The 23665-nt window shown below is 40.7% G+C and overlaps 1 protein-coding gene across 1 annotated transcript in view; it reads left to right on the top strand.

Annotated features, from left to right (window-relative positions):
- iqsec1b (IQ motif and Sec7 domain ArfGEF 1b) overlaps positions 1-23665 on the top strand; it is a 196421-nt gene that overhangs the window by 83924 nt on the left and 88832 nt on the right. The window contains 1 exon segment of the mRNA XM_054616294.1: positions 20612-20665. Within this exon segment, the coding sequence (XP_054472269.1) occupies positions 20612-20665 (54 nt within the window).

The raw sequence follows: 23665 nt of genomic DNA, 5'->3' as shown, positions 1-23665 counted from the left end.
TGAAACTTTCTCTTTGAGTCCCTCGTATTTTGCGGTTAGTGCATGCATGATTGTCTGGCGCGCTGGCACTGAATATCCAGGTTCCAAAACTTTTAACAGGTTCTTAAAACCTTGGCCTTCCACGACACCAATGGGCCTCATATCCTGAGCAATAAAATTGACAATTCCTTCTGTGATATCATGTTTGCGTTTGGATGATAGAGGAGGCTTAACATCCAGCGTGGTCTGGGTGTATCGGAGGGATCCTGCCGTTGTTGCGGGCGGGTGCGCCTGCAGTTATAAAACGAATAAAAGATTATTAGACTAAAATATTGAAATATGTTTAATATGATATTAATAGGCTATAATATTGAAATATTACCGTTTTTAGATGATACGCCATGTTTGTAGTCGAGCTGTGATATGCAAACTGTTGTTTGCAAATTTTACATTCGACTTTTTTCCCGCCATCTATTTTGGAAAAATTCTGCCACACTGCCGATGTCTTTGACATGGATGGTAGAGGAGGAGGACTCAAATGAAACTTAAATGAAACGCTCAAAATAAAAATAAATATTCAGCAATTAAACCACCGGACGTTGAATAACATGGACCTTCTTCAATCTACCTGTCTCTAGTGGGTTGGGCTAATCCAAAATAGTGAAAACAAGGGGGGTGTTCTCTGAAGACAGGCTGTTTTCTGTGAAACAGGGCTCTGAAAACACCCCCATTAGCACTTGGTACTTTCCTCCTGATGACGACTTTATGAAATTAACACGGCAAAAAATCGACCAATCCGAATTTTGGTCGACCCAGAACGTATCGACCAATAAGTCGACCAGTCGACTAGGACTTTACAGCCCTAGTGCTCGGGCACCGCACTTTAAGCCACACCAGCAGAGATCTACCTCAGCTACAAATGCATTTTGGCATCACGGAGCTATGCGTGTTGTTGATGTCGTCTGCTTTGTGTTGAAAAGTAATTAGTGATGGATTGTTTATAAGGGGGAGGGAAGGGTTTGCCACAGTTCCTGAAACAGCTTTACTCCCAACCCCACCCCTTCACACACACATAGCTGTAGGCCCTAACACACATACACACACATAAACACACGTCCCTCCTCCTGACGGAAAACATCCAGGGTTCAGTGCGAGCCTCCCCTTATGACAAGGGCGGGTGTTGCAGTGTGAAGGGCTGTTTTATTCTGACATGGGAGCAATTTAACACACCGCGGCACATTGTGAATTAAATTCTTTGATCTCATCTGGGTTCTTTCTCTCCACTACCCAAACACGATTCTGAATATGAAATCTAACATTAGACAAGATCCTCTTGCCCAAATGACCTTTTGCTGCGAGGCCAAACGACTTTATCCACCTCTGTCTCCAGCTGTCGTTTTTCATTTTCCGGGTGTTAGAACAGTCATATTTCTTACCAAGCTTCAGACCTTCTGTCCTTTTTTGGGCTGTCCCTGAAGCTACTTCCATTTCAGCACCCCTCCCCTTGGTCCTATAAAGTCTGTTATGTTACACTGTGCATAAAGAAAAGCGGTTTGCACGTCATGGCAGATTATGAAAGAAATAATTCCCTTGCAAATGTGAACCCCGAGTCCTTTCCTGCCTTGTTAGAATGAAAGTGATTACCACGAGCAGTGGATTTTACCCCGTGACGTTGCACAATAGCAAAATCTACTTCTCTGCATGTTACATAATTTTTTCCGGAGCTGGAGGGATGCCACCTCTCCCCTTTCTCTCTCTCTCACTTTCTCTCTTGCTCACTTCAATGACTGGATTATTATTTATTTTTTTAACACATGCCGCCTTGCAAGGGGGCGTAGACTCTAACAAAGGGGGGATGAATGAATGGCGCGTCTTCCTCCAGCCACGTGGATGACGAGAGGGGCTGGGGTGAGAGACAGCTGACTGGGAGGCAGCCAGCGCATCTCTATCAGTATCAGTGACAGGGATGCTCAACTGGCCCGCAGGAGGAATGTTCCCACAAAGTGGAAAATCATGAAGAATCTTAGCTTAGAATTAACATTCAGATCCTTGCTTCTGATTCTTCCACACTGTTTTGGGGGAAAAAACAAATCACTGAGGTCCTAACTTGTATTGTAAGCTTATGGAGCGTTGTGATGTCTTATTTAAACAACACTTTGTTCCCCCAACAAAAGACGTGCAGTTATCTCGGAGGGGAAGAGAGAACGAAGAAGGGCGCTTAATGTTTTGGCTACACGGCTAATAACTTATTGTGATTGGTGCTGATCAGCTGCTTTAGGTGAACGCCAAGCAGTTTTGGGGGCATTTTTCACTCCTGTCACATTTTACTTTCTGTGGCCTTGTTTTTCACTTTTCAACATAAAAGTCCTGCACCTCTATGGAAACAGCACAATCATGACTACTAGTAGAGAGAACTCAAAATTGTCTTTTGTGCAGTGTAACACAGTTACCATGCCATAAATCATTAATAAAACAACGCAAGATGAATTCTTACTACAAAAATTGGAAAACATTGGAATCTATACATCCCAAATTTCTCCAAGTGCCCAAAAGTGTTTCCAATCTTGGCAAAAAGAAACTGTACATTTAACTATTTGCATATTTACAACCTTCCTTACAGCCTCTCCTCTCCTTGTTCAGCAGCCTTCAGTTTAGTTTAAGTTTCACAGAGTTTTTGTCACATGACTGTTGGTCTCAGGTGAATCAATCATGGCTTCCTAGCTGTGCTGAGGAGCTCAGAATTTAAAGTTTCTTATGGCTGGTCTGGTTAAAGCAAAATATTTATCCGGGGCGAGATTTTAAATGAGACATATAGAATAAAATGTTTTTGGTGAAATATCACAATTCTAAGCTTTGTTTTGGCTGCTTTTTTCAGATGGAAGCGTTAGTTGCACACAATGTGTTCGAGGACTGTCGGAATGAGCAAAATCTGACGACAATGGCGTTTTAACACTTTCTGGCTACGATAAACGTTGTAGTTCTGTTGATTGTTTAAAGAAAACATGCTTTTTAATCCCGTCCGCGTGTTTTGGGGTTCAGAGGGGCAAGATATTGATGTGCCATATAAATGCAGCATTGGGCGCTCTACTGGGTAGCGTTTTATAAAGCAGGAACTCTGCACGCCGTCTCCACCTCAGATCTCTTAGGAGAAGGGGGAGCTGATCTCCGTAAAGTGTGCCTCGCTGTGCCCTCGGGGGAGGAGAGAAAGGGGCTGCATCCAGCTGTAATTGATAGATTGATGGTTCACCCCTCCGGTGCCTGAGGGAAAAACAACACAAACACACACAGACACACACACACACACACACCCACCCTCCTACTCACGCAGAAAGGGCTCACAGCCATGTATACACACACAGCAGGATGCCACGGTCGGATCGGCTTCAGCGGTGCGTCTCGAGAACAGATTCGCCGTGTTTTACACTGGTGTGCCTTTTGACAGCGTTTCCCTTCGTAATCAGTGCGATTGTGTGTGCGAGATCCGATCGATCCGCCTTCTCTGCCACAACTCTGGAGGTTAGTTCATGCCAAAGGGGGGTGGTGGCCTAGCATGGCATCAGATTATCTGGTGCAGTTGTAATCAGCTAATGACTGACCAATGCAGCGTTACATGTCGGCTGCACTCTCTGTCCACAGGCCCTCTCGCTAGTCACGCTTTCCTTCCAGGAATTTGCATGTCATCGTTGATACATCAGGGGTTTGCACTTGGTTTAATGGACTCTTGTACAAAGGAACAGAATGTTTGACAGTCTACTGGGAAAAACAACAGACACAAAACGGCATATAAAAGGCCTTTCAGTGACAAACCACCCACTCACTTTTTTATTTTTTACTATTTCTTTTAACTGTTTAACTGATTAGCATTTATCGGTTAAAATACTCGTCGGTTGACGGTAAATAAATTATTAACATCCCTACAAACAGCTTTAAAAAAAAAGAAGCATATAATTTGATGATCCGTGACTACAATCAGATAGCAGCAATACTCATCCATCCTGTTAACATGCTGCTGAAAAGCCAAATCAAGGGTTAAGGTAATATATTCTCACAAATTAAACTCTTACTCCTTTGTCAAGTTGGCTTGTAAACATCTTCTCTTTACTCCCAGCCAGACGCAAACCCTGGTAATTGTTCTGCTGAAGCAGGGCACATATAACTGCAGTATACAATATGCAACGGACAGCTCTTATTCTCCTCTTTGTCAATACATGAGGTTGGCTTATGTGAGAAGGCCAGCATGGTAATGAGGCTGCAGCCACATCAAGGTTACAGTGAATAGAGCTGGTAATGGATGTTCCTCGTGCTTTCTGGCCGTCTGTGGTTTGCATTTTGTTTCTCAAACTTCTCTAAATGTATTCATTTATCTCCAGCCTTGAGCTTCACTGATATTCTTTCTGTTTGCTGATATAATAAAAAAAGTGTCCTTTTGATTCCAATAAAAAAAATGGTGCCGATTCATATCTTACTGTTACAGCCTAGCAAAGCAGCAAATTAGATCTTGGAGATGTAAGATCTGAAAATGAGTGTTATTATTTGATAATTGTCTCCATTTGGGGATGCCCCCAACACTCAAAGTTTATTTTTTTTGTATAAGCCGTATACACTGAATAGTGTCCACGCTGTAATGCAGTGTTCCTATATTTGTCTGCGTTTTAATCATTCATGGACCGACCCTATGGATCACTGTAGACTGAAGTGAATTGCAATGTAGGTTATTATAAGCTGACAAATAAAGGCTGTGTTTTTCTTCTTTGCATGAACTGTTTTGCTGTGACCTAATGTTGTATTGCTGTAAAGATAAAGCACATGTCAGTAATGTTTTAACAATTGTCACATTCAAGCATAAGCTGCATGGGCTTGTAAACACAAGCCGCGTCCAAGCTGTGTAATACAAAAAGTGTAGTCTTAGTCTGGGCTCTAACATGAAATGGGAACATCTTCTCTGTCTTCCAAACGCCTGAAGCGCTAGTGCTGAGGGTGATTTAAAACCCCCATCACCCCCATTCTGGGATATTTGATCAGTTGTAACCATGGTTACAGAAGAGAAGTGTTTAAGGCAGTTTGAGAGCTCAAGGATGGGGACGGAGAAAATGAAGTTGAGTGGAAGCAGGGCGTAAGTGAAAGTGCCAGTCAGACTGTACTTTTCAAGAAAATTAGTTCTTCATGAGCTAAAGAGTACAGTCTTATTGCTGTGGATCATTTCCACAAGCAGCCAGAGGTGGGCTCAGACCAGGCAGGCTGGCAGAGCCCCGAGGAGCAGCGGCTGCTCTTTAATTTTCAACCACACTGAAGAAATGGATGCTCATCTCTATTTTACATTTTTTCTCCAGACCCAGATAAGAGTCCTGTGTCATGCCTGCAGCTTTAATTCTCTTCCGCTTGTTTCTCTTTCTAAAGACATGCTTTACTTCTCCTTTGCTTTAATCTCTGCTATAATCCAGGACTTTTATTTTTTCCTGATTTATGAATTTTAGGGTGCTCAAAAAACCATTTGATTAGCCAGTTATGTATGCAGAGTTGCCGGGTTTGTCATAAAAGTGGGCTATTTTACTGGCAAGTGAGATTTGATTGATACAACACCTAAAATCTGCAACTGTAAGGCTATGTTACGCATTGTTAGCTGCAACACGTACTGTAGATACATAAAGGGAAATTGATGCAATTAGTCTTAATAGTTTAAGCCAGGTAAACTTTACAGAATTAAACCTGCCATAACAGTATTTTTGGGCCACTTGGGGGTAGCGAAAACAAGTTGTGAGCACCACATTTACATTTCATCACCTTTTAAGTCGAAATGGAGAACAAGCTGCTTATTTAAAGGCAATCCAGCAGCTTGAGCTGGAAAACAAATATTGGACTAACATTCATCAGGTGGACAGAGACATGACTCCACATGAATACTAATCTTCCCCTGTCTCTGCTGGATTTACTTGTTTAGGCAGTCTGGAGAATGGACAATGCAGACCTCTGCCAAGACCATGTCCTATTTGGCAATGTTAACGAAAGTGAGAATAATTTTAGTATTTTCGCCTGTGGTGTTTCCGCTCCAAAATGTGATGGTTCTTTGTTGGCCAATGCTACATCCTTACACCAAGTACTATTTTACTATTACTACTATATCATTTTTTCAGTGTTCCTGCTGATAAACAAACCAAAAACACAACAAGAAATTAAGGTTAATGTTAAAGATACGAAAGACCTCTAGTCATGTATAAGAACATATTTGTGCCAGAGATAATTAACTAGCCAACTGCATCCCTTCCTTTTTTCACAAATAGATCTTGAGTAGAGTTATTATTGAACTGGCCATTATGAAATGGAATTTTTTTACGTGCAAAATTTGCTAAAGCAAGCCAGCCCCAAAGCATACTCCACTTTATGGTCTAGTTGACTCTAAATGGACCATAATTTACTAAATGAACATCATACTGTATTAAAGAAAACTTGAAACTAGAGATTGAGACCATAAACTCATGTTTACAATGTTTACTGAGGGAATAAATCAAGAGAGAAGTAATTTTCTCATTTCTAGAGGAAAGTCGCCCCCTGATGGACATTAGAGAGAATGCAAGTTTTAAAACCCTTTCGCATTTGCTTCACTCGGCAGAACCGTCTGCATTTGAAAGGGTCATTGACTCTCAGCAGTGATTTAAATCTCAGCAGTATCAAGTTCTATGTGTTTATGCATGTGTGTGTATAGCATAGAAAATACATAAGCAAGTGTACAGACACACAACTGTTTATATTAAGAATGAAATCCAAACCTACACCCTTAAATCATTATACTGTTTTACTAGCTCCCTGGTAAGATGTTACATTACCATCTTATAGGTGTATATATTTGTCTTTTAACAGGTTGAGTGCAAAATTTTAATACAACCTGATGTTTAAAGTGAAAGTGTCACTTCTAAGTGCCAAGTTCAAGCGAAAAAGTCCTGCCAGCAATCTGACAGCTGGTTTTCATGTTCCCTACAAATTAAAAGTGAGATGTGATCAGTTCTGCTCAACTGCTGCTGCACTGCTGCTGCTGGAAGTGCTGCAATGCTCTCTTTATCTGCCTCCTTCCTCTTCTTTCCCTCCAACATCTAGGCTCTCATTTGCTCTACTTTTATCCATTGAATGCAGGGGATGATAGATCCGTAGAGTCATTTGCACAGCGACAGCATAAAGCAGATCCATTCATCACCGCAACCAAAAATTGGATTGCCGTGTCACTCTGATTCAATAACCACATGTGTAATCCCTTCTTGGATTTACCAAATGAAAGAGGGACAAAGTGTCAGCGTTAAGATGTTGTCAGGCATCGCAAAAGTAAATAAAAAAGGCGGGCTCGGATAATCGTCTTCTGAAAAGGAACAGCACATTTTTAAGTTCCTCTAACCGTCTCCTGACAGGCTGCAGTGAGCTTGAGAGCAGCTGACTTGGTTCAGCAGCATTAAGTGTGAAGCGTCCATCCAGAGAGGCACAGCTGTGAGGCTGAGGAGCTCAGTGTGTGGGTGTGTACAGTAACTATACTGTGTGTGTTTGTGGGGATATTAACACGATGTTACCACACACAGTCCGTTGCTCTCTCAGGGGTAAGATGCTCTCTAGACTCTCGAGACTTGCAGGAAGAGTGAGCGCATTCCAGTGCTAGAGTCAAACGGGAAGAAAATCCATAGTCGTTAGCCAGATCACCTCTTTTTCAATATTGAACAGTAGTGATGCTTGGTGCCAGACGTCTGATAAACCCATAGGCCATATATAGGAAGTGGAGGTAGTCGTTAAACCCATTGGTATGTTGACTGCAATTTTGAAGCCTCGAGTCCAGCATTTTGGTCTCACATTTTGCAGTGAATGAAAATGACTGTGCTCGGACTGCTGAGGAGTGACACCCACAGCCAGTTGTAGAGCGTAGACCGGTCCTTTTTCATCAGAAAACACAAGTCAATGTGTTCTTTGGGCAACTCCAAGTTGCCCCCGAAAGGCTGCGTTAGTCCTGATAGACAGGTGGCACCTTGCATGGCAGCCCCTCTCGTCAGTGTATGAATGGGTGTGAATTTGGTGAATGACATGTAGTGTTATAGCACTGTGAGTAGTATAAAGACTAGAAAGCCACTATACAAGTTCAGGTCCATTTAGCATTTTCCACGCCGTAGTAGAGACGCTGTAAACGGCTCTGGTAGCAACCTGTCAATCACAAGGTAGCCCCGCCCTAAAGCTACCTTGACTAGACTAATCTATTTTAATCTAAAATGATTTACTAAATGAACATCATTCTGTATTGAAGAAGACTTGAAACTAGAGATTGAGACCATAACTCATGTTTACAATGTTTACTGAGGGAATAAATCAAGTGAGAAGTAGAGTCATTTCCTCATAGACTTCTATACAACCAGGGGGTCGCCCCCTGATGGACATTAGAGAAAATGCAATATAAGGCCATAAAAAGGCCGCCTGTATATAACGCACGTTCATTTACCAATACTGGAGAAAAAAGTCTGAACTTTGTGGGCTGATTTAAAAACGACTCCACTGATTTATCATCGCACTATTAACGTTGTCCAACTATCAGATAGTTCAAAACAAAAAAGGGCAATCATTTATTCAGCTTTCTTGTCAGAACCTGCCATCTACATTACCAAATCTGCCTGTTACCGGTCTTGGTCGGAGACTCTGGTATGCTATGCTAGTAGCGGCTAAAGTAGCATTTTGATCCAGTAGCCTCAGGCAGAGAATGAGGACTGTGCTTCAGCCCCTGAAAGGCTAAAAAGGCTTTTTTACACATGCAGTCGAATTTCCGAACACCTGGAAAAAGATTTAGATGTGTAAATCAGAGTTCACCTTTAAAAAATATAGATGTCACATTTTCCAGATACCTGGCTCCATTGTGGTGACCCGGCTCAGGCTGTTGCACTTCAAGGGCGGACCTTATAACGATGCAATATCTTACCAAAAGTTTTGTTTCTTTCCGATTACCTAAGCTGAGTTTTACTTGGCTAAACATAGCCCTAACCACAGAGGTGTCATTCAATTCAACTTGCTTGTTGTCTTTGAAGCTGTCAATCACATCACCTGACCTTCCTGAGTGAATGGTGTTATTGAGTTGTCATGGAGATGGGATAGTTGTTATCAGGTTATTGGCGGTAGTTGAGAGAGACCGTAACGATTGTCTCTGCTCAAAGATGGCATTGGACGTCAGTGTCCTTGATCTTTATCTGGCCATGCTGTGATTTCTGTTTGATGACCTTTGACCTCTTCCCAGTTCGTGCTGTGGGCAGGTTTAGTCTGGTATTCAAGGAGAGTTAATATGATTATTACATACCTTGCTTGTCTGCATGTTTTGAATGGTCAGTCAGATAATAGAAGCAATCTGGTTCTATTCTGCAAAGTGTCCGTCCTCTTCATTAAAAGTGTCACCATGTCTTTTATGATTGCATTATCTCTTGACTCCGTGTTTTACCGGTGCTACTTTGCATGATCCCTCAGAGCTGCAGAAGTGTGCAGGAGGAGAATGCAGAAGTCACCCGAAGATTTAGAACACTGTTTATTGTCTTGTTTAGCAGTGCATAGACTTAATAATGAGCCAGAGTAGATAAATCAATGGGTGTGTCGGTTTGAGCGGAGAGGAAGAAACCAAAATGATTTTGTGTTTTGGTTCACTCCGAGAACAGCTCCGACATCTGTGCTATAGTAACGTGAGAGGAGAGGAAAAAGAGAAAACCGTTTTATAATGTTCTGCATTCATTAGCCTACTTCTAAATCACTTGTTTTGATCCACATTAGCTGAAATGTTATGCACACAGTGTGACCTCTTTTTGTTGTTGAGTTAAGATTCAGCCCACATGGAATGGAAGCTCAGGGGCTTCTACTGAATCCGTTTTTTTAAAAGTATCCTTGAGTGTTTTATAATTCCTACATTACATGCCGATTCCAAGGACACAGTAATACTGGTAATATATTTTATTGTGAGCGGATAGCAAATGACTAGCTTTGGGTTCTGGCACAGCACTAAGCGGTTTACAGTGATAACGGTGGCAGATTTACCACTCGAAGTTCACTGTAATCTTTGAAACAATGAGTCCTTGATTTCCCATTGAAGTAAAACAAAAGTGTGCTTCTCATTTCTCACAAACAGTGGATTTTGTGCGCTTGAATGAAGACCAACTCTAGCAGATTTTATAATTTGTAGCTAGCTAGTGAATGCTAATACTCGAGCTAAAACTCTTTGACTTGGTTGAATACTCTACAATTGACCATTTTATATTTCCAGCTGATAACTTATAACAAGGAGTTTGCACACGATGCCTACAAAAAATATTTAAATGCTACCACAGTGGGGCCAAAGCTACATTTCCCTAAAAGTCAACATCCCCACTAGCTGATAATCCATTGGCTGGTCATAAAAGTCAACATCCCCACTAGCTGATAATCCATTTTGAAGACATGGAAATAAAGAAGCAGTATTGCATATATTATTGCATTGTAGGGTATAGCTTGTAAGCCCTAGTGTAAGTACAGTATTCCAAATAAAACTGTAAAAAAATGTATTTGTTCCAACATAGCTGAGGATGAGTGAATAACTGATGAGTTGGCAAATGTAACACTTTCTAACCCAAGTTTGGTCGCAGTTGCTGGAGTTAATACTTCCCAAAATTAAAGAATGAACAGGGTGGATGTGCCAGTCCTTAACCGGTATTTTTTTATACCAACCTATCACCTGACATAATAATGTAGTTGGCTGATGACATGCCCCTTGCCTTTTGGAGAAAATGTTAGGCGAGTTTGACACGTGATGCTGCCTTTAGTAGGGAAACGCACGAAAAATTTGGGGTAACTTTTCGTAAGATTTCACACGAACCGTTGTGCTGGTTTGCCAATTGCCAATCAACACAAAATAAGAAGTCTCTTTTTTTCAGCGGACCTCTTTTGTCAACTTCAATTAGTAGTGTGATGGTAGCGTGAAGTGTCATGGGGCGGCGCACCCATAAGCCTAACCACCGATGATAGGGTTGTAAATAGAAAATAAAAGTGCTGTCGAAACCTGAAACTCTACTTTGTAAACAGAGTATTGCTCTTACTGTATATACCATTTCAGTACGAGGAGAAATCCAAAGCTTTACAAGCCTGCTAAACCTACTGTACAGTTGCTCTGCTCTGATCGGACAATCCCTGTTTTGGGGTGGAGTTTAGCAAACAGTTGGTACAAGTGGTCTAGCTGGTGTATTTATTGCATATTTAGTGTCTTATCTTGTTTCCCTGGGCTCATCTGGCTGCTGAGGGGTTGTTGTCAGATGTATCAGCAATAAAAGAGATGACTACTCTTTGTTCTCAGAGCACCCTCGGTCTTTCACGGAAAGACATGGCAGGGGGGCGTCCTGAGTCCGAGGCGGGATTGATAGTTTGACAGGATTACTGGGCCTCCCATCTCTCACCAAGGCTCCATTAGAGCCCGAGGGCATGGGTCAAGGCCAAATTGGATTAGATCCTCTCAAGATGAAGTCGTTCTTGCAGTTGACCTTGGAAACTGTTCAATTGTGATTCAATTCTGAAGCCCATGCAATTTGTTGACTGATCACTGTGAACACGGCTACAAATACATTCCCTGTCTTCTCTCGTCAACACCAGTAATGGATATCTCTTTACCTGCATCACCACCTTCCGTTGTTCCCCTTCTATCTGAATGTCTGATAAAGCTGTTTTCATATTGCAAAATCTTAAATAACTTAATGTCACTCACAACGCATCTCCACTTTTTAAAATTAGCAAACACAAATGGAGCCCTGACATGCAGATGTCAAGTCAGATCAATGTTGTATCACCATAAATGCCCTGCTGTGAGAATCAGAAGGATATTCAGATTTGCCCCCTGCAGAGTCCCAGCCTCCATTCTTTTGACCCAGGTTATGCTCCACTCTGCGACAGCTCCCTGTCACACTTTCTGCGATGAGCGGAATGGGAGATAATTAACAGTAACGATAATGGCAGCCATTTGCTGCTTCGATTAGCGTGATTTTAATCATCATTACATTGTTGTCTGACTGTGCCATGACATTAACAGGATGCGGTGACGATAGCGTTGTACATGGCGAGGGCGTTGGCAGCGGCTCGACAGGCCTGAGACCAGCAGCTCCTAGAGATGTCGCTCATTACTGTGAAATTTAACGGAAGCTACGAAAGGCCTCGTGACAGCTTCTCTAGGAAAGCAGGAAGTTTAGTTTGAAATGATTTCATCAAAAAAACAGAGTTGAAGCGAGCACATGCCACTCAGTTTCAGTGAGTTAGGGATCTCATTAAAGCCATCTCTTTCCAGTATGCATCTATTAGTAATCATGTTTAAAGAAAAGCGAGTGTATTTTCGGACTGTATAACTGTGTTGTTAAAAATCTCATATTGTAATATAAACAAATGATATCAAGATGGATCACTCAGAAAGAATACCGTATAATGATAAGCCTTTAATGTATAATGTACAGCTTTGCCTTAAGTGAAGAATTTTAAATTCAGGTGTGACATCATGCGATCTATCGGTCTCCCAGTCAGTGAATGTGACTCCTTTTTTACACGTTGGACGAACTCAACCCTGTTTGGAGAGGGGTGCATGTGAGTTTCTCTGGTTCGATACCAGGCGTTAGTCTCCAGTTCTAAAAAGTGAAGCCAATACTGATATGCCTTTAACTTGCATTCTTTCTATTGGCCATCAGGGGGCGACTCCTCTGATTGCAAAAATAAGTCAGATTGTATAGAAGTCTGAGAAAATGACTTTACGTCTCACTTGATTTATTCCCTCAGTAAACATTGTAAACATGAGTTTATGGTCTCAATCTCTAGTTTCAATTCTTCTTCAATACAGCATGATGTTCATTTAGTAAATTATGGTCCATTTAGAGTTAAATGGACTTGTGCTTTCCCCTAATACATCCACACTCGAGCAGCTCTCCAGGAATCATCCTATTTCGATCATAATTGTAATATCACTCCACTGCATATAAATATATATATTTCCCTTAATCTTTTTTTTTCACATACATTACTTTTATATTAATATGATGTATTTTTTATATAAATCTTATTGAAACAAATGCTCTCATCTTACATCAAAAGTGTGCATATAAAGTGAAAGTACCTGCACATGAGAGTATATGTGTCTGAGAGTGATATGACATGAATATCAGCCTTGAAAAAATGTAATTTGCGAGTGCACGCCTGGTGGTGTCTTACCCCGGCATACATTACTGTTCATGTTCATTTGATCTTTCACGCTCCACTGAAGGCTTACTGGCAGTGATGATTTAATAAACTAGCAAGGGCTTTTTCTCCCAACGCATTTCAAAGCGCATCTGAAGCAGTAATTTACATTGCGGCGTGTGATTAGCAGCTCGGTAATTAACAGCCAACAGTTTTGACTTTACCATCTTTACGTGACAATCCAAACACAACACCTTTTCCAAACAGAGAACTCATCTAGCGTGTTAACAAGCAACTTCCTCTTTGTTTTGTTCCTCAATCAAACTGTTGCACCTCTTTTCCCCGGACTGACTCATTCTCACTCAGATATGTATATGGAGTCATAGGATAAAAATAAATAAATATGTAAAAGAATAAGAAAATAGATGTGGAGGGATACAAGTATAAAATGGAATTAGTTTAGAATAAATAAGTAATTACAAAAATTAGGAAATATAAAGAGAAATAAATATTATAATAAATACATGTGGAAATATAAAATATATAACAAAATGAGCATTTTTATTTGTTTCACATGTACTTGTTTACTTTTTGTATTAATTTATTTATATATTTATAAATATATGTGTATTTATTTTTTCTGTATATAAATACTTTAATGTAATTTTTATATTTTGTAATTTTATGTAATATACATATAATTCCACATTTATATTCTTTTTTTCAAATGTATTACTTTTATGGCACTCCTATGACTCCATAACATGTTTTATGTAATGATAAAATATAGCACAACATATATCCAATATGGCTTCGGGTCTAGATATGTAATTTGACAAATTAGATTACACTTTAACTCATAATTCACCCATAATAGGCACCAAACAGCGGCCCCTAAATCAAATACATAGTTACATATTCACTGCCTGAGATGAGGTTACGGTATTTTCTGAGCTTGAGAACGTGTCTGCTGTTGACCAGAAAACACCAGTCCCACGCTCAGACTCACACATCACACAGTCAGCAGCTTCCAATCAAACAACCGGCCTGGAGGTCAAGGCGGTAGTCTGTGAGAACCCAAGCTGTGGATGAAAAGCAATAAAAATATCAACCAAGTTTTGGATCTGTAGCATGAGATCGGAGGAGAGTGCAGCCGTTCCGGAGCACCGAGCTGTAGACGGGGTCGTCTCCGTGCATAGAGACCTGACAGTGAATTATTCAAGTGTGCCTCTGGCCTCATGTGAACCTTGATGAAAGTCCATTTTAGCGATATGTCCACACTGTCCTTTTGCTCTGAAGCAGTGGTCTACTGGGACATGTGGGGCAGCCTCAGTGGGTGAAAACACACTGCCCTCTGTTGGCCCAGAAACAGTCAGTGGCTCAAGAATGTGAACACACACACACACACACACACACACACACACACACACACACACACACACACACACACACACACACACACACACACACACACACACACAGTCTCCAGGTCACACAAGTCTAAAGCATCACAATCTTCCTCACACATTATTAAAATATCATGTAGCCATTCACTCAAATGATGATATCAGTGAAAACGCAGGTCACACTGGTAATTTTCCCTCACTGGGCTTTCTGATGACGTTAATGAAACGTGTGAATGTGCCATCTACTTTTGGGGACTTCATTAGCCAGAAATCCTGTTAATGAAGCCATTACTAAATGTTTGTCAGATGGGGAGGTTAGAATTCAAGATTATTCACAAATATTTCATGACTTTATGGATTGTACTGCACAACAAGGTTTTTGCTTTTTTTACCACTTGGGGACAGAAGACAAAGCAAACACAACATTGACATATAAAAAGATCAAAAGGTAAATTAAAAATGGGAAAATATAAAGACAAATTACTAGAAAAATAGATAAATGTGGAAATATAAAGACAAATATCAAAATATAACAAATGAGCGTTTCATATTTTTTCATTAATTTGCTCATTGATTTCTGTTTTATTTATCTATACAATTTTAAGATATATGTATTTTGGATTATATATGTTATGATTTTATGGGTTACGATTTCTTTTTTGCCACTTGGGGACAGCAGACACAGGCTGGAAACAAAACATTAACATAAAAATAATAGATAAGTAGATAGAAAATGTGAAAATATAGAGAATAATTAAATAAACAAAGAAATAAATGTTGAAATCTTGATGGAAATAAATGAAAAAATAAATAAAGGTTGAAATATTAAGCCAAATAACAAAATATAAGAAAAGAGCATTTCCAATTATTTTAACTTTTAGTTATTTACTTATGTCTTAATTATTTTTGGGGGGAACTTGGGGAAAGCGGAAACAAGCTGTAAACACAACATCGACATGTTACCACCTCACAGAGTTGATGTAGTAACAGATTGTGTTTGGGAGCTCTAATGAGGCTCAGCTGCAGATGTGAGGCAGGACAGCCGGAGGAGGGAGACAGTGACCACGAGAGGGGGAGTGGCTCTTTGACAACTTTTCCCTCCAATCCCTCACATACGCCAGCACTCACACACAGTTCATTACTGCTGCTCACTCACTCCTGGCCTTGCTGCTGCTGCTGCTGCTGCTGCTGCACACAAGTGATTAGCAGACCGATGAGGCAATCTGCAAAATGGCTTTGGTCACACAGGACTCCCGCTCAATAAGCTGCTGTATCATGTACCGCACCGAGCCATCTTGTGATTGAATTGCCACTTTTATAGCCCCTTTTCCCATCCTGCTTCTTGGGTTTTTCCCGACTGCGGGCAGGGTACTGCAGTTATTGGAGTGATGTATTTTTGTGTTGTTGTTTGGAGCCCTAGGCTTTTTTTTGCTTTTTTTCTCCAAAAAACAGAAGAGCCTCCACTTCTGGGCCCTAATGCCTGCCTTTCATCCGTGCCGTAGCAACATGACTCCACAGAACCTATCTTTTAAAAAACCTCCACCAACCCTACACCAGCTACCTCTCTGTCTGAGAAGATTGAATAAATTCCTAATTTAGTGGGGAAAAAGGAAACATAGAAAATATTGAGTGTTGCGATATTGTGTATTGTGAAACTGTAAAGATTCTCAAAAATCCTATATTGATTTTAAATTCGTAGATTACATCCAAATATTAAGTTAGTCATGCTTTTATGCATATGGTGGTGTGTTCTTTATACTTTGAAAGTTTTTTCTAAAATTAGATTTAAAAGATTGCAATATATTGAATAGCTACCTTCGTATCATGTTACTTATCGTATCGTGATTCGTATAGTATCGAGATCGGTACTCTCAAATAGCTGTAGCCTCAATGTCCCATAGTTCTAACGTACCAAATGCTGCGTGGTAAACTAGGTCCGAAGTTCCTTTTGCTAAGAAAAGTTGAGGAAAATAAAAGGCGATACTTTTATTCCAAGTGTTTTGTGCATCTCTGCTTTATCATTTTTAATCTGGAATGAGATTGCAATCTTTCTGTTCCACGGAATAAGTGTTTACTCTGCCAACTGACCGGAAGCAGACCTGCTTGACATTATCCCAGCAGACATGTCCAGCAGAACTCATCATGAACTTGTCCCCTCCCATATAAGCCTATTACATTACCATTAGGCTCACTCGGCCCAAGGATTAGAGGTGGTGGGGAAATCTCACGGAAAGAGACAGAGACACGGAGGCATCTTCCGTCTCCAGACGTGTGCTGCATAGTGATGTTGTAATCTCCTGTGAATCAAAGTTCGGGATATATATATATATATATATATATCAAAATATTTGCTCAAGCTCACAACCAGTGTCCATGGGTTGCTGAAACAAGGTCAAAACAAATACCTCTTCCTCAAAAAGGTGTTTCATGCGCATTTTTGACAGTAATAATTACCGCACCATTTTTGGGAGACTGGAATAAATAGGTATGAACAAATAAGATTTTTTGTGCAAATTTAATGTCAATTGTTCAGACTAGGTGGTCATTCTGTTGGGTTGTTCTTTGTAATCATTCCACGATCCATCCATTATTTATCAGACAAATGTAGAAATGGAGGCCACATAAATCCTGGAAGAAATAAGTGTTACAGTTTCCTTGTCTTTTTTGATCCTGGTGTCATAACACAACAGCTGCGGACTGAAGGCTCAGCAGTTTTTGCCGTGCCTTTGGTCTCTTAGCGACTGGTAGGATCTCGCGCTGGAAAGCTTTTCCCGGAGCCAAGACTATTGATGCTGACCTCCCTTAGGACTGTCCCGAGGCTCCTCTCAGTCGTAGCAGAAAGCCATAGGCGCTTAATGCACACTAAAGTCCCTCCATCTATTCCGGATCCCCGGAGAATAATTCCTAATGATGAATCAGAACGGAGATTACAACTCCGCTCTGTATGTCTCTAAAGATGCATGGTGTTTGTATTGTAGAAGCAAGATGATGGCCCCTTGGGGTTTTTACTCATCTCCTGCTGTCCAGGGAGAGGTTTGGCAAATCAAAATGTACACCATGCAGTGAGTACATGCAGCAGCCGTTCCAGCACTATTCATCAAACTGACAAGCTCGCCCCCCTGTTCATTTTCTCCTTGGCTGTGAGCACACTGAAAACATCTGGATCATTCGCTGAGGCTAGACAGAGCACCGAGTGGGAGGGACTCGTGTACTTGCATCTGCAAGGCGGGGATCTCTAGAGTAGGTCTGAATGTCATTAGTTCTCCAGAGAGGGGAGGGATTGAACTTTCAGCCATTGCTATTGCTAAGACAGATGTTACGGCCTTGACTGTGATTGATGTTTCAGCACCTCCATCCACCTCGCTTCTTGTCACGCCAAAGAGGTTTCAGTCATTTCCGCACAGGCCGTATTCCTAAAAGGGACATGCGGCCAAGCGTGATACATGTAAAGCGTATTCGGCAGGACATGTTATCTGCTGTGAGCGATGGTGCAGCAATGCCTGCCACCTTCCTATTTCTAGTTTTTGTTTGTATCTCCTTGATTAGGAGCCTACATCCTCCAGGAGGCTCCTCAAATTCGATCTTGTACCTGGTTGAAATGCCGCCGGTGCATCCTTAAACCAGCATCTGCTTATCTGCTTGCTTGACACGTTCGTAACTCCAGAGAGAAAAGGTCACTGCAAACTAAGAAAATGCCCTCTTTTCCTGACGGGCTCACTAGTGTCATTCAGCTGAATTGCTCCTCTTTGATGGTGCTTTTTTTTAACAAGTGACAAGGTAACACCAGGTTCTTTCTCCTGAGACTGGTCCATTAACAGGCGCGGAGGCACTTTGCCACTTAATATGGGGCTGTTGACCTGTGTGTTGCTGTTTAAGTTGACGGTTACCCTACTTTACAGTCAGACGATGGTATTTGCTACTCGACGAAATAAAACAACTGTCTGTCGCTGGAGAGCTGAATCTCTGTAGGAAAACATCTATACAATTATTAACTTCATTCAGTAGTTGGACAGTTTTACTTCAGGACAGATCAGTAATTAAAATACAATTAGGTTTGTTCAGAATAAATACACAGGAGTTTTAGCCCAAAACATTGTTGCATTTTGTTCATGGGTGAGAAGTAGCTGAGTGATCACCTGTTTTAACTTACTCTTGTTTGTTTTCTTGATTACTTTTTAACATATTTTATTGTATATTTTCATATTTCTATTTTTAAATTATGTCTTTAGTATTGCACTGTGTTTTGTTATTTACTGTACGCGCCAATTAATCACCTAGCCAAATTCCTATGTGTAACGTACTTGGCAATAAACAGCTTCTGATTCTGATTCTGATGCTTGCACTGGTGATCCCGCTGGCTAGCTGGGGGTATTTTTACCTGCATGCAGATAAAGTGAACTACCTATGGTTGTGCCCAAACTAGAGGTTACGACAACAAAAAGGGCCCCAAGACAGTTAAAGTGTTGCGAAAGATACAAGATTAAGTGTCTGTAGCCACGCTAGTAGCTCTGTGAGGCTGTAATGAAGCACAGTAAGCTTTGAGATACAAGCCAGCGTGCTAACATGCTCACAATAGAATGCTAACATGCAGTTGATTAGCTGGTGAAATGTTTATTATCCTTGTCATTAGCTTAGCATATTAGCATGCTTATATTAATTAATTAGCATTTAACAAAGTTGACAGTTGAGGCTGAAGGAAAGTTAAGTTTTGAAAGGATTTGGTCATAAACCAAGGTATTGGTGAAGACCTGAAATATTGAACTGGTCATGGAGCTAGATGGAAAGACTGGGGCTCCACCAAAGTTGTTAAGTGTCACCATGAGGGGAATAGGAATGTCTAGGCATCAAATAGATGTATAACTTCAAACTACAGATGTCAACCTCTTAGTGGCGCTAGAGGTAAAGTCTGGGGATCACCAATGTCCATCGCTAGCTATGTTTATGCTCGCGATAAGCGAAAGCGATTTACAGGTTAGTTGACCGGCTACTCTTCACTGGTTGTTGATGAAAGCTGCCTCAATATACGTCACCTGCCTCCAGATCAGCCAATAGGCAGGTGCTTTCAAACAGTAGTGGATACATATTTTGCATATTTATAGCACAATATGTATCAGGAACAATAATTAACGTTCATATACATTGGTTTTCGCTGGCAAAAAGTGGTTTTGGGGTTTAGTTACTCTTTAATGTAGTCTCTGCTAACTAAACTCTACTACCATGTGTGGCAGTATTAAATGTGATGAGGCCTGCACCTGCAGAGTCATTTGCACAGTGGTCCATTAGCTGCAGAGGACTCATCCGCTCTGGATGAGAAGCACGGAGCAGATTTGATTCCCTCACGCATTTCCCTCTGAGGACCTGCCCTCAACACAGCCTGTGGTTTCCATAGAGACCGTCCGGCCAATCCCCTTTCCCCTCCTCAGTACAGTAGTACGGCGAGCAGTAGCATGGTAAGTCACGTCAGCCTCTTTTACAGAGGAGATAATCCTTGTTTGGTCGACACCCTCTCCGTGCAAATGTACACACGTGTTAGAGCTAGGTCAGGAGTTATTGAAATGCCGTTTATTGTTGTTTTGTATATTTGCAATTAGAGTGTATTAAAAAAAATTGTTACTGTGTAGTACTAATGCATTATAAATCTGGGTTTTCTTTTGGAATTAATTCATAAAAAAACAATGCAATGAAACCACACGGTTAAAGCTCCACATAACATAATAATGAGCTGGGAAAAAAAGTTTTTTCACTCCCTTTTTAAAACAAAACCACTAATATATATTTATCCATATAATTAAGTAGAACTAATATATATACAGTACAATATAGATTAAGTAGGTTAGATACAGTAGAGAGTTTGTGCTTTGGCTGCAGCTAATGAGATGTGTTGCTGGAGCCGGTTACATCATGAGACTGCTGTATGTGAGCCCATCATCTCCACTGTGACCAAGCTTGAATGAGCAGCCGTGTGTGTGTGTGTGTGTGTGTGTGTGTGTGTGTGTGCGAGCTTTAACTGTGTAACAGTCAGTGTTTGCTTCAGCTTTCTGTTCTCCTGCTCCCCACAGACCAGACACAGAAATCCCCGGCTCTGCCATGACTCACAGACGCCACCATCACTAGTGAGTACTTGTGTAAATGTTGCATGCTGGGTGATGTCGAGGAATGAGGTGGCAGTCCACGAGTTTTGCTCACAAAAAGTTGCTGTTAAAAAGGGTTATACAATATGTCTTATAATATAAAATGTTTCCTATTTCCTAGCTATTTATGTTGATTTTAAAAACACAAATAATATAAAATGTACTGTGACACTGTCGTTTTTTTAATCTGTGCTGCTCTGTGCACATGCATGTATTTTGTGCGTGTATTGTGCTGTTGTATCATTGCTCAGACTTTTTTTGCTGCACCAATAAGAAGTAAAAGGTGGACGGTATTTGCGTAGCACTGATGATGTCACAGCGGCTGAGCTATTTTTAGAAAGAGTTCTGAATAAGGCAGGCTCCCCCCCCTTTCCTAGAGTGTTTTTATTATTCAAAGCCTTCCATTGGTGCGTCCTCTTCTCTTGGCCAGTTTAATCTCACTGTTTTGGTCAATCTGGATTCCTCCAATCACATCCTGTCACGGTTGTTGGGTCGCTACATGCAGCCACTTTACGGCTGTTTGCTCCTATACACACAAACACAATCACATTTTTGGAAGCTGTATTAACATGACTCAGGTAGAAAAAGGAAAAAGACAGTGAAATAAGTCTAACATATGCATTTATCGAATATTTTACAATCTGTTTTACAGAAAACATGCAGAATTTCCTTCAGGATAACAACTCTTTAACATTTCTGCTCAGATTAATGACTATTGCTTCTAGCTATGCCAATATTAATGAAGGTGATAAATATTAATAAGGAATCTGCTAAAAAAACTGGAATTATTCATGAATTCAAGATGGAGTCTATACTTACTGTACTGGAGGATTGATTTAGAGTTTCATGCATCATGCTTATATGCAACCCAGTCACCAGACCAAACGTTGGCGTTGAACATATGTGCAAACCGTGGGATACAATGAATGTCAAGGTTTCTGACATGTTTGACATCAGCTTGAACCAAGTGTGAAGAAACACACAATGCAACGTGGCCAACATTGTGAGATGATTGGTAAGGTTTAGGCAACAAAACTACTCAGTTAAGATTTGAAAAAAAGATCATGGTTTTGGTTACAGTCACAACGTTGTAATGTAACAACGTAACTACCATAAATATATAACAACTGTTGTTAGCGGACTTGCTTCTGTAACAAGCACTACAACGTAATGCAACAACCGTACAACGTAACTAGTGTAAAAAGGTAACAACTGCTTTGAGCTGACTTTTTAATGCAACAAGCATAACAATGTCATCCAACAACCGTAACAACATAACTAGAGAGAATAAGCAATAACCGCCTTTAGCTGACTTTTATATGCAAAACCATAACAACGTAACTAGTGTAAGGAAAGAAAAAAATCAGCCTTTACCGACTTTATTTCGTAATGCTACGTAAAAAGTCTAACAACGTAACCTAACAACCGTAACAACGAAGCTAGTGTAAATAAACAACAACCGTAACAACGAAGCTAGTGTAAATAACCAACCGTAACAACGAAGCTAGTATAAATAAACAACAACCATAACAACAAAGCTAGTGTAAATAAACAACCGTAACAACGAAGCTAGTGTAAATAAACAACAACCGTAACAACAAAGCTAGTGTAAATAAACAACAACCGTAACAACGAAGCTAGTGTAAATAACCAACCGTAACAACAAAGCTAGTATAAATAAACAACAACCGTAACAACGAAGCTTAACCAACCGTAACAACAAAGCTAGTGTAAATAAACAACAACCGTAACAACAAAGCTAGTGTAAATAACCAACCGTAACAACAAAGCTAGTATAAATAAACAACAACCGTAACCAGTGTTTCCCGCAGGATTTTTTCAGCAGCGGTGGTGTGGCCCCGAACCCTCTAGGGGGTCCGGGGCATGCCCCCGGCCGAAATTGTTTTGTACCCTTTACATTGGAATGCATGAATCTGGTGCACTTTGAGAGGAGAATATGCACTTAAATCCTATTCAAACAGTCCTGTGTATTACTGTAGATGGGATTATTGGTGTTGTAACTTTGCCTTTTGTGTCTTCATTTACAGATTTTTATATTTTTGTATAGTAATATTTAAACAAAAAATGCAAATATAATTTGCACAATTTATTTACAGATTTTTGCCTAATGCTTAAACACTAACTGTTTTTTACATAAGACACTTTGTTCAAAAATGAAATCTCCTGCAACAATGGGCAAAACACATCTTTTTAAATTATAAACCTAACTAAAATTTGAAAAGAACACAGACTCACACACATGAAAAATAAAAAATAAAGCTAATTGAATACCAATCAGTGTGAGCCTTAGCACTACAAATAGACCTCAGGTGAGCTCAGCTCCTTTGTGAGACAGTGAGAGTCAGGGGAAGAGGACAAGAGAGCGACAGGAGGATGAGGACAAAGAAGACAACAGACGGAGAACTGTGAAGTTTTTGCTCATCCACAAAGGCTACATCCAGCCTGGGAGCATTAAATGCGTTTATGGAAACATTTTTAGCGAGAAATGTGCATTTTACTTTCATAATGTTCGCTCGGTGAATGTGAAGGATGTTTGGTTTGATAGTTATGACGAAGAGGGAACGCTCCGTTCACTTGCATGGACATGGACTCATCTAGCTGCGTTGGCGCGTTGACGCGTTGAACCACCACACAATGATCAAGCGTCAGGTTTGGCGTTTACTCGCGTTACGCGAGTAAACGCGTTGGATAACGCGGATAACACCAACCGACCACACCAACCGACCACACCAACCGCATGGTGCCCCTTTCACATCGCCGCAAGATCGGAGCCGGTGATCCCAAAAAGAGCGACAACACGCACACACACATAGGCCTACACACACACACACACACACACACACACACACACACACACACACAATACTAGAGGAAAAACGGCACGGAGGTTGCGATTTATAGATACAATAAAATGATTGGGCTCAGAGGGTTTTTAACACTGGTGGTCATGAAGCGACACAT

The sequence above is a fragment of the Anoplopoma fimbria genome, chromosome 17 (genome assembly GCF_027596085.1).
Source record: "Anoplopoma fimbria isolate UVic2021 breed Golden Eagle Sablefish chromosome 17, Afim_UVic_2022, whole genome shotgun sequence".
Classification (NCBI taxonomy): domain Eukaryota; kingdom Metazoa; phylum Chordata; class Actinopteri; order Perciformes; family Anoplopomatidae; genus Anoplopoma; species Anoplopoma fimbria.
The sequence above is the reverse complement of the archived record's forward strand: the minus strand, read 5'-3'. Positions and strand labels throughout refer to the sequence as shown.